We start from the raw sequence: 15,895 nt of genomic DNA, 5'->3' as shown, positions 1-15,895 counted from the left end.
CCTAAGTGATAATCCTCGGCCCATGGCAAAAACGTTTTACAGGGTTCATCTGAACTCCCAAGAGAAACTGTTGGCAGGATTGTAATTTTCTACAACATACCCATCCATATTCAAAAAATGTATTCACTTTGGAAATGCACTATGATAAGTGCACTACCACACATGGCTCTGTGCTAATCTCAAGGTTATCACATATTAGGAGAGGAAAAGCCAGAGTGAGAGAGGTTAGATAAAGTGATAAATCACTGAAGTGCTTCTAGAGAGAAGAGGGAGCAAAAGTAAATTTTGGTTGGTTTCCTTCTAAATTAGGGTCTATATCATGAGGATGGATGCCCAGAGTAATAGTATTTTACCACTTGATTCCTAAGTTCAAGAAACGAATTATCAGGATGAGAGACATTTGTAAATAACCAGTTTTAATCATTCCACATCTGTTAAAGTGTTATAATTGTGGTTGTTGATATGCCTTTATTTGCACAAATGTCTTCTCTTTCTAGAAATATAATCAACACAATCAATACATACCTTCTAGAAGCTCAACTTGCTGATGAATCAGTATCTGATCTATCTATTATAATAAAAACAAAAAGTTAAACTATAAATTATATATCACATTTTTAAGCCAACCAAATTAACATCAGTTTTTATATTTTAAAGAATACATATAATCAATTAACAATACTTACCAATATTATCAATATTTAATGATAATTTATATTACTTCTAGATATACCTGAAATTAATATACACTTTATATTTTTTATTTCTTTTATTTTTTAAAGAATAGTTTATAGATTTTTAGAGAGAGAGGAAGGGGAAAAAGAAACATCCATTAGCTGCATCCTGCACTCCTCCCTGGGGATTGTGCCCACAACCCGGGCATGTGCCCTGACTGGGAATTGAACCAGCAACCTCTCAGTGCATGGGACAATGCCCAACCAACTAAGCCACACAGGTCAGAGCTAAAGTTAATATATTTTTAATTAAAAATATCTATTGAATGGCCTGGCCAGTGTTGCTCAGTGGTTGAGTGATAGTGATAATTATAACACCTAAATATCATAGAGCTTTTATAAGGATCAAATGAGTTAATACTTGTATTATACTTAGGAACAAAGCCTGGAAAATGGTGCTTAATAAGTGTTTGCTGTTGGTTAGTATCAGATTATATTTAAGATCATAGAAAATTCAATTTCTTAAGCCATATGTAGTTTGCTTTAAAAGTAAGCCTGATCTGCCCAGCCAGTGTGGCTCAGTGGTTGAGTGTCGACCGATGAACCAGGAAGTTACTGTTCGATTTCCGGTGAGGGCACATGCTTGGGTTGTGGGCTCCATCCCCAGTGTGGGTCATGCAGGATGCAGCTGATATATGAATATCTCTCATCTTTCATGTTTCTATCTCTCTCTCCCTCTCTCCTCCTCTCTGAAATCAATAAAAATATATTTAAAAAAAATAAAAATAAAAGTAAACCTCACCTAGAAGAATTAGAGTAATTTGTTTGCAAAAAATGTTGTTTTACCATTTCAGACATTTGCTAATTAGTCATTTGTTAATAAGTAAACTGGAAGCACAGTTTTATTTGAATGACTATTCGAGGTATTTGAAATTACCTGACTTAAATATTCCAACCCTGGTGGACAGTCTGATGGAGATGGTGGTGCTGGCATCCATGGTACCCCTGCAGGTCCAACTGGCTGATTATATACTGGCTGGTGTTGGACAGGAAAGCCCACTGGACCAGCACTTGAACAGCCAGGTGGTGGGATTGAATAGTCAGCCTGGGGGACAGGATAGCCTGCTAGCATCCCAGGATAGGCAGCTTGCAAGCCAGGGTAGCCAGTATGTCCTGGAGGTCCTGCAATATGAACAAGTGAAATAATTTGTAACTATACTGAAAAATGGAAACAACAAGTCTTTGGGTTTACCCCAGTATCTACAAACTGAAATTTCAGTTTAGGAAACCTGTTTCTATGAAGCTTAACGTTCATGTTTTTATCTTTCATCAAATTTTCAATGAAATATCTGTGGTTTCATATACATTTATATTTTGAGAGTTTTGGGCAGAATAGAATTGGCCCTGGCCTCATTTTTACTATTCAACACTCAGATGAAAATATGCTTAATACCTAAGAAAGTGAAAGAATCAGCAATGATCTAGAGTCATTTGCACAAATATTCTGGAATGCCTTCATGGAAAAGAGAGAGAACATTGAGTAGAAGGTCCAACATAAAGGCTTTAGGAGCCAGCATTTCTAGGATCAAAGCACTCTGTAAAACTGGAAATTCTGGAATTCTAAAAAATCATATCTTCTATATATAGAGAGAGAGAGAACTGGGGACAGTTTTGTCTCTTCAAGGTATATTTGGCAAGTTCTAAAGATGTTTTTGGCTGTTACAACTAGAAGGGAGGGTGACACTGACATCTGGTGGACAGAGGCCAGAAATGCTGCTAAATATCCTAAAATGCCCGAAATAGCACCCTGATGAAAAAAAAATTATCCATCCCAAAATATGACAATGCCGCTTTTGAGAAACCCTGGTATAGAGGTACAGCCATGTTATTCCTTCCAGTACTGTCCATGTAATTTTCTGGTTTAACAATTTCCCTGGAGTTTAATCCACTGTATAGTCCATTCCTAAGACCCTCTACATGTAAGGCATGGTCCAGCATGTATACAAAAGGAAAGCTTTCACTTGCTATCGGATGAAGATGAGAATATCCCCAGGTAGCTGCATTTCTATAGCCTGCAGCTTCCTTTAAAGCAGTCATGTCTTTTCTGTGACTCTCTCTGAACACAATTAACCTCAGCTCCACATGATTCAAAAACACTCAGGATCCAATCTCCTAACTGATTGATTTCATGATCACAATTTTCTGAAGAGATGGAGAATCAATAAAAAAATACTTTAATGCTATTGATGATAACATATAGTCAACCAAAACAAATCAAGAACTACTCTGCCAATTTCATTACTGCACCTTCAACAAAGTGCAATCCTACATAATAGAGCTAATATGCAAATAGTCGTCACACCCTCACACCCTCGAGCCTGAGGCCAGGCAGGAAGACCTGAGGCCACACCCCGCCCCCGCCCTGGCATGGGGTTGGGGGACCTGAGGCTGGGCCCCCTGCCCTGCGGGCCTTGATGGGGTGGAGCAGGCCAGGTCTGGGTCTTGTGCGATTTCGAGGCGCATGCGGGTGGGTGGGGATTTGACTCTGGGTCCCACGGCGTGCCCCAGACTCAGACAGGAGGGAGATTTTCGTATACCTTTTACTAATTTTCTTTCATCTCTGACACTTCTACTATAGAGAAAGGGCAAATAGCAATATTAAAATATTTCGTCTAATTAATTCCCTTTAATGGGCACGAATTTTGTGCATGGGGACACTAGTACTATAATAAATACACAGACAGATGGACAGACATGCACACACTCCCTTTGGGGAATATCAATGACTGATTTATTTTCACGTTATTCTTTGAACAAATGCTTTTACCTTGGAATGCTGCCGGAGGATATTGAGGATGATACCCAGCTGGGAAATTTGTTCCTGGGTGAGGAGCATTCATTTGTGCATCTGTAATTCAAGGAGAGTTAAGCTTTAACAAAATACACATTAAAAAGAAAAATATAATGTCTGTGGATAGGTAACTTCATTTGCATGATCTGTGCTATATTGAAATAGAGGGAATTCTTCACTTAACACACATTGTGCCTGTTATCAGAATTATTTTGACACAGAATCGTGTGTCAAACAAATTCCCTTTAAAAAAAATTTTAACTGATTTTTAGAGAGAAGGAATGGGAGGCGAGAAACATTGATTCAAGAATGAAACATCCCGCATATCTCTCCCTCCCCACAACCAGGATTGAGTTTGCAACCCAGGCATGTGCCCTGATCAAAAATCAAACTGGCAACCTTTTGGTGCGCAGGACAATGCCCAACCAACTGAGACACACCAACCAGGGTAAACATATTCCCTTTTGGATAAAATGAAACAGGTAAATTCACAGGGCTTGAATTTCTAGTTTTAAACTGTGCTGGATAGTGTTCACTTCCATACTCTGATTTTGTTGGTATTAGAAAAGAGATGATTTGAAAACCACATATAGAGTGTGAAGAGATAAATAAAACTAGGGGGATGTGAGAATGGTAATGGAAGAATTATAGATGATTTTAAAGATAACTATAATCATGGCTCTAGGAATTTTTTAATATTTAAAATAATGCATATATATGTATTTAAATATATTTTTATTGATTTCAGAGAGGAAAGGAGAGGGAGAGAGAGAGATAGAAGCATCTATAGATATAAAAGCCTAAGCAACCAGCCAACCGGCTGACCAGCCGGTAGCTATGATGCACACTGACCACGAGGAGGCAGATGCTCAATGTAGGAGTGGAAACCAAAAGCATGAAAACATGGAACAGACTGATGGATCTCAAAGGGAAGGGTGGAGGGGGAGGGCGGGGAGAGATTAACCAAAGATCTTATATGCATACTAAATTTGTGCACTAGTGGGTTCCCTTGGCCTGGCCTGTGCCCTCTCACAATCTGGGACCCCTTGGGGGATGTCGGAGAGCCAGTTTTGGTCTGATCCCCACAGGCCAGGCCAAGGGACCCCAGCACCAGGCCTCTAGTCAAGGATAAAAGAGAATCACTGATTGACTGCCTCCTGCACACCCCACACTGGGGATCGAGCCCACAATCTGGGCATAGGCCCCAACCGGTAATGGAATTCTGACCTCCTGGTTCATAGGTCAATGCTCAACCACTGAGCCATGCCGGCCGGCAGCCGGGCTATATCTGTATTTAAATATCCTTTTCATGCTTACTCTGGGACTTCCCTAATAAGGTTGATCAAAGTGAATTCTAATATTTGACTGATTTTGACTTATAAAAATCAAAACTGACTTAAGTACAATAAACTAACAGGTTAAATGTTATTATTTGCTAATCAAATGATATACAATGTGTCGTAACTAATCCTAATATATGTACAAATAGTTCAACATCCTAGTTCTTTATATTTAGGCTTCTCCAATTATTCATTTAGTGGCCAACCCAGCTGAACAATAAGTATCTCCTGTCTCAACCCTGAGTTAGTCTCTGGAGCTACACTGGCTATGTCTTCATGGAACATATAGTCTAGTGGACTCTCCATTTTTATTATGTCCTCCTCTCTTTCATATGACTTAATAACTGTAAATTCAAAATTTCTTTTGAATCATGGGGACATGGCATCAATACAGAAGAAAATGTTGGCCTAATATTCAACCTGACACCTCCCCTGTATGCTTCTCTTTCATGAGATTTTAAAGATCACTCAATTCGTGGTTTTAGCAGGAAGACTGGATTGTGGGCCCACTCTCTCCTCCATTCAATTGCTTCATAATAAGTTCAGCAGAATGGAGTCCATGGAGACTGCAAATTCAGGCAACAGAGCTACTTCCATCAGGACTTTCCCCTGGATAGACACACCAAATTGTCACAGATTTCTGAAATATTGCAAGCTATTTCCTCCCTTCCATTCCTTTCTGTTTCTCAGCATCACATGAGTGGCCTTGCTTAGTTCTCTAGCTCTCAAGGCTCTGCCCAGAGTCCCCACTCTCAGCGTGAGTTAGAGACAACAGGATCAGACTCGATGGATCTGGAAGAAACAAACTGCAAATCTGACTTTAAGACCTACCCGTAAATGATATGTCACACTTTGGCACTTCTGAGCAAATACCATTGTTCACCACAATAGTGAAGATAAACATATATCCATGACATCACAGAATCAAGAAATTAGGACCTCATTATCTCTGAGATTTTTGTACCAGAGCAATGATCCTGGTAACAGGATTAGGGGAAATTTATACAAAGATAAATACATGAATGGGCAAGTGGTCAAGTTTTTCAAAGAGCATATGAATTACAAATGAATTTGTGAAATGCAGCCTAAAATAACATAAAGTCATAGGAGTATCACATTGTTGTAAAGGTATTTCATTTTAATTTATATATGTATATTTATGTACATATGTACATTTCACTTCTATCGATGCACACATGTACATACAATTTATATATGTGAAACTGAAGAGTTAAAAGGTGATTATGACTGTGGCCGAAAGAATCTTTCAAAAGTGATTTGAAGCATCCTAAAATTTACATTAAACAAGTGAAATGTACACATGTATTTAATCTTATTTACAAAACTCAAAGCTTTATATAACTTACATTTAAAAAGCTTTGAGTTTTGTAACTAAGATTAAGTTAACATAGCAAACACTAAGAGAAAAACATGAAACTTCCTGAAGAAGAGCCAAAGTTCTGGTCCTAATAAATATATACATGTAACAAGGCTGACACTGTGGTGAGAGATAAACATCTTTGGCTACCTACATAAAGTTAAAGAGAGAATATAAATCCTTTCAGAACACAGGACTTTTTAAAAAATATCCCCCTTCCCCCCCACCGACATATTGCTTTAGGTTTTTAAATATATTTTATTGATTTTTTACAGAGAGGAAGAGAGAGGGATAGAGAGTCAGAAACATCAATGAGAGAGAAACATCCGTCAGCTGCCTCCTGCATGCTCTCTACCGGGGATGTGCCCGCAACCAAAGTACATGCCCTTGACCGGAATCAAACCTGGAACCCTTCAGTCTGCAGGCCGACGCTCTATCCACTGAGCCAAACCGGTCAGGGCTGCTTTAGGTTTTTAATCAGACAATGTCTTATTACATGCTTGGTCAATACCTAACTTATTTAAATTTTTCTTGAAAGAAAAAAAAGTCAGAATATAATGATTGGTATTTATTTAAAACTATTCACATGTGTATGTTATGAAACACATATTAGGGATTTATGTGAGGATTTTATTACAATGAACTGACATATTAAATGTATTATGTTAATTAATATGACTTGAATTATCTTTATGTAAATGAAATACACATACAAGGGAAAACTGGTCTGGATGAAATATAGTATAAATTATACAACATATTTTCCAGTAGGCCTAAAATTTCTTAAGTTTAAGGCGTTTGTATTTTTAAATAAAAAATTATTGGTAGTGAATATCTGTGGATACTGTATATCAAAACACTGAACTAGACCTTGGGATTCTGAAGAACAAACAACACAAAGCAAATTATATTATTTCAGAAACTCAATAAAACTTCTGATAATATATTAACAGCAGATTTAGCATTATAGGAGAAAAGCAAATACATAATTTACTTACTTTGTTTGTCCATGATTATAAAAGTTCTGAAAAAGAAGACCTGATATTAATACATCGGCTGTAATTTTATAGGTCAAATATGACTTTTAAAACAAGATACTCTGAAAGAACATATGCACATAAGATATTCCTCTTTTCATCTAGTTTACCAGAATCTGGTCATTTCAACCCTTTGGTCTTGATCCATTCCCTATTGCTATGTTTCTGAGTAGAACTTCGAAAGTTGTGGGTCAGCCAGGTGGTGGATAGCTCAGGGCTGGGCTCCAAGCATGATCCAGCATGAGAGAGAGAAACATTAGCTATCAGTTCCACTACTGCAAATGTCTCTGGAAATTCCAGGTCCTGTGGATGTGTTCTGCCCAGTGTGGATGGTAAATCTGAAAAGGCATGAACCTTTGTTCTATGCTTTAATACCTGTTTTTAGCCAGATAACCCACCCTCAGGGGTTGTCATAGTTATAGTTCCATGGCAATCTAACTGAAATTTTGTATTTGTTTATTTCTATTGAAGAATAAATGATAATAATAATAATAATCTACATTATAAAAGGCCAGGGGCTGTCACAACCTAAATGACCAGACAGACGACTGGTCACCAGGAAGTGCATGGAGCACCTCTTCGTCCCTCCCCCATGGCCCACAGGATCCTATCACAGCAAGGCTGGCAGCCGGCAGGCAGAGCAGTGGAGGGTGGGTGGGGCGAGGTGGGCGCAGCAGCTGTGGATGAGGCCCAGGGAGAGAGGCAAAGCCTGATCCGCAGCTCCCACGGAGGCTGCAGATCAGGCCCGGAGATAGGCCAAAGACAGGCCTGGAGACGCTGACTGGCATAGAAACCGGCCAATCAGAACCAAATCAGGGGGAACTGCAAGGAGCCAATGGCTGCCTATGAGGCAGAGCTTTTGACACTGACTGGCATAGAAACTGACCAATCAGAATCTAATCTGGGTGAACTGCGAAGGCAGAACCTAAGGTGGGAGCTGAGGAGGGGTTCTAAGGGCAACAGCTGTTTGGTGTAAGGTGTAAGAAAGCAGTTCGATTTTTTAATAACCAGTTTGGCAGTATAGTGCATATGGCTATCAGTCCAGATATAGGGATTATGTATTTTTGTCTGCCAAGAGCATCTCCTCCTGATGAAAAAGGCTTTCCCCCTCCATTTAAGCAATCCTATCCTATATAATCTATCTTTATAAATAAAAGGGTAATATGCTAATTAGACTGGGTCGACCAGCCATCTTTTGGACAAAGCCATGGTAGTGGGGGCCAAGGCAGAGATAGTTAGGGGCTATCAGGCCAGCAGGAGAGGGCAGTTGGAGGCGAGATCAGGCTGGCAGGGGGTTAGGGGCAATCAGGCTGGCAGGGAGGACAGTTGGGGGTGAACAGGCCTCCAGGGGAGGGAAGTTGCGGGTAACCAGGCCGGCAGGGGATGGCGGTTGAGGGCGAGACAGGCCAGCTGGGGAGGGCAGTTGGGGACGACCAGGCTGGCAGGGGAGCAGTTAGGGGTGATCAGGCAGGCAGGCAGAGGCAGTCAGGGGTGATCAGGCAGGCAGGCAGGTGAGTGGTTAGGAGCCAGCGGTCCCAGATTGCGAGAGGGATGACCGGCAGTTGGACATCCCCCAAGGGTTCCCCAATTGGAGAGGGTGCAGTCTGGGCTGAGGGAACCGCCCACCGCCCCCCCCTCCCCCTGCATGAATTTTGAATTTTGTGCACCGGGCCTGTAGTAATAATAATAATAAACATTGTACGCAGTACTTCTGCCTTCCAGTGCCTTGATCCCATCCTATATTTTCCCACTCCTATCCTGTCACTACATTTCTTATCTCTATACTTTATATCCCAACCCCCTATGTGCCTGTTAATTACAATTAACACATGAAGCAAAACTCTGTTACCTGACTCTTATCTTGGACTCACACACTAACATAAACCAGACCCGACCTTCTGAAGTCCTCTCGTCTTGCAACCACTTTATTAATGCCTCCTCCTGTGGTGTCTTAAATGGTAAATTTTTAAAAATCAACACTCTCCTCTATATTCTTTACTAAAATCTGGTGTTTCTAGGAAGAACTCATGTCCCTCCTCTCATTTTAATTTTTTTTTTTATTAATCCTCTTCCAAGGATATTTTTTCCATTAAATTTTTCAGAAAGAGAGGAAGGGAGGGAGGGGGAAGAGAGAGAGAGAGAGAGAGAGAGAGAGAGAGAGAGAGAGAGAGAGAAAGAGAGAGAGAGAGAGAGAGAGAAGCATCAATGTGAGAGAGACACACTGATTGGATGCCTCCCCAAAGGGGCCAGAGATCAAACCTGCAACCCAGGTATATGCCCTTGACCAGGAATCGAACCTGTGACCCTTTGGTGCACAAGCAGATGCTCTAACCACTTAGCTATACCAGCCAGGGTTCATTTTAATTTTAAGCATAAAATTCTATAAACTAGTAAAACTCTTATGAACATTCCAATTATAATCACCTCTTAATTATGTGTGCTCAAGAAATTCAGCAATGGTTGAATAATTCAGAATGGGTTTACTTGGCTCTTGAATAAAGCAAAACATTTGTTTGAGTTACTAATTCGACTTCCTGGATTTTCGTAGAATAATAGTAACCTAAGCTTTCATTAGTTAGTCAGAAACCAACTGTTGTGGACCTCATCAGGCTAAAAGACTAAAATTTATGTTTTTCTTCAGTTAATCTATAAGATGATCAATAATTAAATAAACATATATGCAACCAAAGTTGGCTAAAAGTTTTCATAGGCCACATTCATGTTTTAGGTTAGGAACAGTAAGTCATATGTAACACATGCCATGGTTACTTTTGTTAATCTCACATTTCCATGATCAAATATTATACATTAAAAGTAATACCCATTAACTTAAAATATGCTAAGAGTACCTTCATAGATATATAAAATTAAAAGATTAAGGTTGTGGAGTAGAATTAAAGTATATCCTTTTATCAACATGCTGGACAGGACATCTCTAAAGTTTTTATTTATCCTCAATTGTTCATAGGATAGCCCTCTTTAATATGATTAGTCAAAAAATATCCTATACCTTTAACCAATTTTACAACAATTTTAAGGGACCATTGTTTCCATCATTCTCTACTTGCCTACAATGTCAGAAATGTACTAATTTCAAGGAGAAATCCTGAATAATACCTGGAGGAGGAACACAGACAAGTCCCCCCTGTGTGTGTCTGTGGGGGGAGAGAGGACTTCAAAATTATTAAAATAAAGAATTTTACTTAAAAAATAAAATATTTTAAATATTTTAAAATAAAATAATTTAAAAATATATGTTTTTACATTCAGCTGTTTGAGCCTGGGGAGTCCAGGACCAGTCAGAAAGAACAAGTATGCCAGAAAGAGGAAATCATTAACAAATGCTGTGAATCGCATGAGGAAAAGGTAAAAGCTCCTGAGCAATGGAGTGCTATGACCTAACAAGTCCTTGCCAAATGAGTGCCAACTTGAATATCTTTCTTTCATAGGGTCAGAGATCATTCCCTCCCTGTACAAAAATCCAAAGAAGAGAAACTAAACTGACCCCAAAACAGAGCACACTTGTTCTTATTTGCTTTTTTCCTTCCTATTTGATTACAATATTTTGAGTCTTAAACTACAAGTTTGTAAGGATGAGTATCTGTTGGGAAAAATACCATGGAACACAATCTGGGCCCTCATTTTCCCATAGCTTTTAGAATTTTCACTATTACATAATGCCTCAAGCATAAAAATGGTTATGTCATAAGCTGTGGTGCAAAATGTTAAGTGACAGTTGTACCTGTGTGTATGCCAGGTGGAATAAAGCACTTGTGGATTAAAGATATGCACCAAGTTCATCCTTGTACACTATTTGCTGTTTTAAGGATCTTTCGATTTTCTCAAACCTAATGATTCTATCACAACACATAGCATCACTCAGCTTTGGAAATGACAGAGCTGAGTCTTGGGTGAATTAGTTATTTAATTAACATGATACCTTAATTAAATAATGCCTCCACTATTTCTATAAGAAACAAATTCCAAAAAAATCTTCTAAGACAGAGAAAGTCATATTTATCCTATATAGTCTCTAATGAAGTCATACTATATACTGTACTATTGAAATATTAATTACCTCAGGACAAATAAAAACTTCAAATTATAAACTTCTATGACCAGGAGAAGGAGAAATAGTTCAGCTGATATCCAGTAAATTGTTCCACAGTCAATAATACAGTGAAACCCTTTTGACCATGTCTTGGGGTTCTAAAATTTCTATAAAATCTGGAACCCAAGGGGGAAGCATCCCTCATTTTGGAAAATCCTAAAATTACTATGCCTACAAATTAGGCAAAATTAGATTTGAACTATTTATCCAAATTTGCTTCTTAATTGCCGGCCCTAGACAAACTAGTTAAAATTTTTTCTCAGATTCCCAAGATGGGGGATATATGTTCTAAATTATTTTAGCAAGTTATTGCTCTACAGTCCATCACATAAATGTTCCTAAATTCCTGCAAATAAGTGAAAATGAGTTATTAGGCTTGGAGGAGGGGAGAAACTGGGCACAGGAACACTTGCTGAGGTAGTTTACAAATAAAATACTTTGGGGAGAGATCAACCAAAGGACTTATATACATGCATATAAGCATAAGCGATGGATGTGAACAACAGGGGGTGAGGGTGAGGGCAGGATTGGGGGGATGAGACGACATTGGGGGGGATAAGGACACATTTGTAATATCTTAATAAAGAGAAAATAAATTTTAAAAAAGAAGGAAATTGTAAAAAAAAATATAAAAAATACTTTCTATGTTGCTCAGCTTGTGTTCATAGGTAAATTTTGTGCATTTAAAAAGCTTTAGTTAACACTGAGGACAAAAATACTTCATCTGTTGAACTGTAGTTTTGGTAAAAGATAAGTAGACTAAAACCAGATGAATTTATACAGATGTTGAGTCCACCAGTCCACCAAATACATGTACAAGGTATGGGATGGAAGTGAGGTGGCTAAGGCTGATTTACAAAAGCAAAGTATCTGGTAATGGGGAGTCTTCCTATAAAAGTCTACTCCTGCATTTCATGTTCAAGGAAACAAAACAAACATGCTCAGAACCACTTTGAGATAGCATTTTATAGTAAACTTTGAAGACAAAAGTAGATATTGCATCAACTGGGACCAATTGAGAAAGTGGTGGTCAAGTGTTCTACAAAACTAACAAGTAAACCAAAAAGTCAAAAGAAACAAAAACAACTTTATGTCAGTCACCCTGGCATGGATGCTTTATTCCTTCTGCAAAGCCTTTGCTGACAATTCCCAGAGGTCCCTCACAAATTAGTTTCCTTTCCTCCTTATAAATGAGGAAACTACACCCCAAAACGAATGGTTACTTAATGCTCACTCACTAGCTGAATTAAAATGATTTATGGTTCATGTGCTTTACGCTCATGTCCTTGATTCATTGGAAAAAAAAAAAAATCTCCTGGGCAGGGGAAGGATGGGGGAAAAAAAATAAAATAAAAAAATAAATAAAAATAAAAATAAAAAAATCTCCCAAATTGTCCAGTTTCAGTAAAACTTGTTAAAAGACTATTTGTATGGTATCTCTCTTAATAATTTCAAATTTACTCATGGCCATTTTGTTTTTAGTTCTAGCCAGGCTAGAAATTTCATAAGCACTTACTACATTCAAAATTTTAAAAATGAAAAGCACAGTTGTTAGTACTAATTAACAGCTGTACTTTGACTTTTTCAATTTAGTACTACTTAAGAAATTGCTATACAGTGTGTGTACATACACACATATAATGCACATGTACATTTATAAATATTGTGTGAATATTAACAGTATAAAACTTGTGCCTTTTAAATGATGAGAGGCATACAGCATGTAAAACAGTGTAACAATCACTAGAACAAAATGACAGACAATACTTTATTATGAACACTCTAAGTGCTATGAATAAGTACAATGCTGCTATAATAGAGTTATGGGGGCACTGGGTTAGGTAGTGGGGATGTGTGTGTCAAGGAAGAGAGATCCGAGAGCTGAAGGAAGTGTGTGTGAAGAGTGGGTACGCTGTGGCATTACAGACAGAGGTAACTGCATAGGTAGAAGTCCTGAGGCTGAGGGAGCTTGTCTCATTCAAGAAAAGGAAATTTCTGTGAGTTACGGACTAGGAGGGAGAGGTCATTAGACTTGAGGATGGAGTTCTCACTCACACATTCACTGTCTCCAGCTGCACTTTACACTCTGAAAGGCCAGAGCATAGCCAGTCCAAGGCAAAGCACTTAATTTGTGCTTGTTGATCCAACAGGGTGTATACTGTATTAGTTCATTCCTTTCAGTCAGAAAGAACAGCTGCCTTACAGATTTGAAGGCTGCTTAATCTCCTATGACCTAGCTATTTCAAATGCCACTTTTCTACATAAGTGCAAAAGTCCACTCATTTTACAAGCAGCCTTGTGTTAGTTCAGCCTTCAAACTCCTCCAATCGTCAGGTTAGTATTAAGAGGAACTTATGCTGTTACAAAAATTCAAGGGAGAAAAAGTGATCCCAAATCGTCTGACACTTGACACTAAGTAAGTGACACTTTGCACAGTACTAATCATGTTCCGGATCTTTCTAAACTAGGAGAAACAATAGTTTCCTGCCTGTTCCTGGAACTGGGAAGTTACCATGCCAGAATTCCAGGGATAAGTAAATGTATAAATAAAACCCCAGGGAACCAGATAGTAAGCATGGAGAAGCAGAACTTGGTCAAATATTCAAACAATAAGAACTGATTTTCACTGAGTACTTTCTGCAGTGCCAGATCCTGCCCTAACAAAATTCACTAATTCACGTCATACTCTAACTCTTGTAAATCTTAATAGTAGTACAACTTCCAGAATGAGGTAAGGAAGGACGGTCTTTGAAGAAACTGGCTGGAAGTCCCCATATTAAGTAGTACAGGCAGGATTCAGTCAGGCAGGGGGACTCCTGAGATAATGGTCTTGGCCTCTACAAACCGCCTCTCCCTTTCCAATGCTGATTTTCCAGGGTGTCTGGCATAGTTCCACCCACACTCCTATTTAGTGTTTACTGTTAAACGACAGCTAGCAGGCTCTATTACTGGTCCCTTCCAACTTCCCCAATGGGCTGGCAGATCCCCTGGGCCCAGGTTCGTGCCTTGATTCAAGGTGCTCTCGCAGCTGTGAAGACACCCACTAGAAGCCGAGCCTGGCTGGCGGTTTCAGACGGGGATCCTTTTCAGGGCAAGTTCCCGGCCTGGAGCACCCGGTGGCCAGCACTGCCCTTCCTGAGCCCTGGCTCCACTTCCGGGCGGCTTCCCTTGGCCCCCAGGACCTCTGTCCCACCAGGTACCCGCCAATCTCAGTGCCAGCGCAACCCGCTGCCCTCGCGCCCCTGTGTCACAAGCCGCCCCTGAAGTCCCGCGCCAGGAGGCAGAGAACCCCCCCCCACTCCCCAGCTCACCTGTGGCTGCCGCTGCTCCGTGACCGCCCTGCGCTGACCAGAGAAGAGAACCCCGGCGCAGGCAGTGGCTCTGCTGCTTTTGGCCCCTGGGTGGCTCCTGCGTGTCCGGTTACACAACCTTCCCGGAAGTCACCAGGGAGGGGCCTCTTAGCGACCTTGGCGCTGAATGGAGGCTCTGGTTTCGTTTCCTGGGTCCCTACGTATACAAAAGGGTTCCCTAGTGTCCCCCCCCCGCGCGCACGTCCGGTGGCTCCTGGAGGGGGAGCTGCAGGGAGATCACTGCCCGCCCTCCTCTTGCTCTCTGGACTGAATGAAGCAACATTGGCTCTGCGGCTCAGAGCAGCTGGGCGCTGGGGCGCCTACACTGGAACCGAGGGTCATTACCTGGAGTTGGCTGTCAGGGGTGGGGTTGAAGGCACTTCTTTGACTCTAGTCTTGACCTCCATACCTTACATTCCTGTCACTTTCAGGGGTGGGAGCAGTGAATGGTTCAGAGCACACAAGTTTTTCTTTATGGGGCCTTTTCACTTTCGCTCTCTGGCTCTTTGTCTCTCTCCATCTTTGAGTCTTAACTCTTTTTAAGAGTTAAACCGACCAGATTTGTTTAGAATGTTTAGTTTTTCAGGTCCTTCGAACTGGCAACCAAGCACAATAAATGTCTGAACTGAACTGAAGAATTCATTGATTTCTTTTTTCTTTTAAAATTTTCATTTACAAATGTAACACCTGATCTTCACACAATAAAAGTGAAATAAGCCAGTCAGAGAAAAACAAGTATCACATGATCTCACTCATATGTGGAATCTAATGAACAAAATAAACTGATGAACAAAATAGATCCAGAGATATAGAAGCATTTTCAGAGGGAAGGTGGGGATGTGGGGAGGAGTGATTAACTGAGGGAGTTATATGTATATATGCTTGGCCAAGGACACCTGGTGAAAGCCTGGGAGGGGCAGTGCGGGGTGAGGGGGTCAATGTGAAAACAAACAAAGGGGACATCTGTAATACTTTCAAAAATAAAGATTTTAAAAATAATAATAATAAATTAAAATTTCATTTACAAAAGTAACACATGATCTTCCACACAATAAAGCCAAATGTGGAGAAAAGAAGCAAAACATACTTTCTGCACCCTGCTCTTCTCCCTATGACACTTAATAGACATTTGGAAATTTACTGAGAGAATAGGG

At 39.9% G+C, this 15,895-nt stretch overlaps 1 protein-coding gene across 2 annotated transcripts in view; it reads right to left on the bottom strand.

Annotated features, from left to right (window-relative positions):
- Window positions 1-14,827, bottom strand: part of LOC308515637 (phospholipid scramblase 1-like) — a 32,510-nt gene extending 17,683 nt beyond the window's left edge. Inside the window, exons 1-5 of one of the 2 annotated variants that reach the window (XM_081086138.1) lie at window positions 14,703-14,827; window positions 7,242-7,267; window positions 3,502-3,582; window positions 1,612-1,856; window positions 526-568 (exon numbers count right to left, since the gene is read on the bottom strand). In XM_081086138.1, the coding sequence (XP_080942264.1) occupies window positions 526-568; window positions 1,612-1,856; window positions 3,502-3,582; window positions 7,242-7,254 (382 nt within the window). In that variant the 5' untranslated portion in view covers window positions 7,255-7,267; window positions 14,703-14,827. The remainder of the gene's footprint in view (window positions 1-525; window positions 569-1,611; window positions 1,857-3,501; window positions 3,583-7,241; window positions 7,268-14,702) is intronic. The other variant, XM_081086137.1, reaches the window with a different exon arrangement.
- Window positions 14,828-15,895: the final 1,068 nt, after the last annotated feature.

This window comes from Myotis nattereri (assembly GCF_964212035.1).
Source record: "Myotis nattereri genome assembly, chromosome: 3".
NCBI classification, from domain to species: Eukaryota; Metazoa; Chordata; class Mammalia; order Chiroptera; family Vespertilionidae; genus Myotis; species Myotis nattereri.
This window is presented reverse-complemented; position numbering and strand designations above follow the sequence as displayed.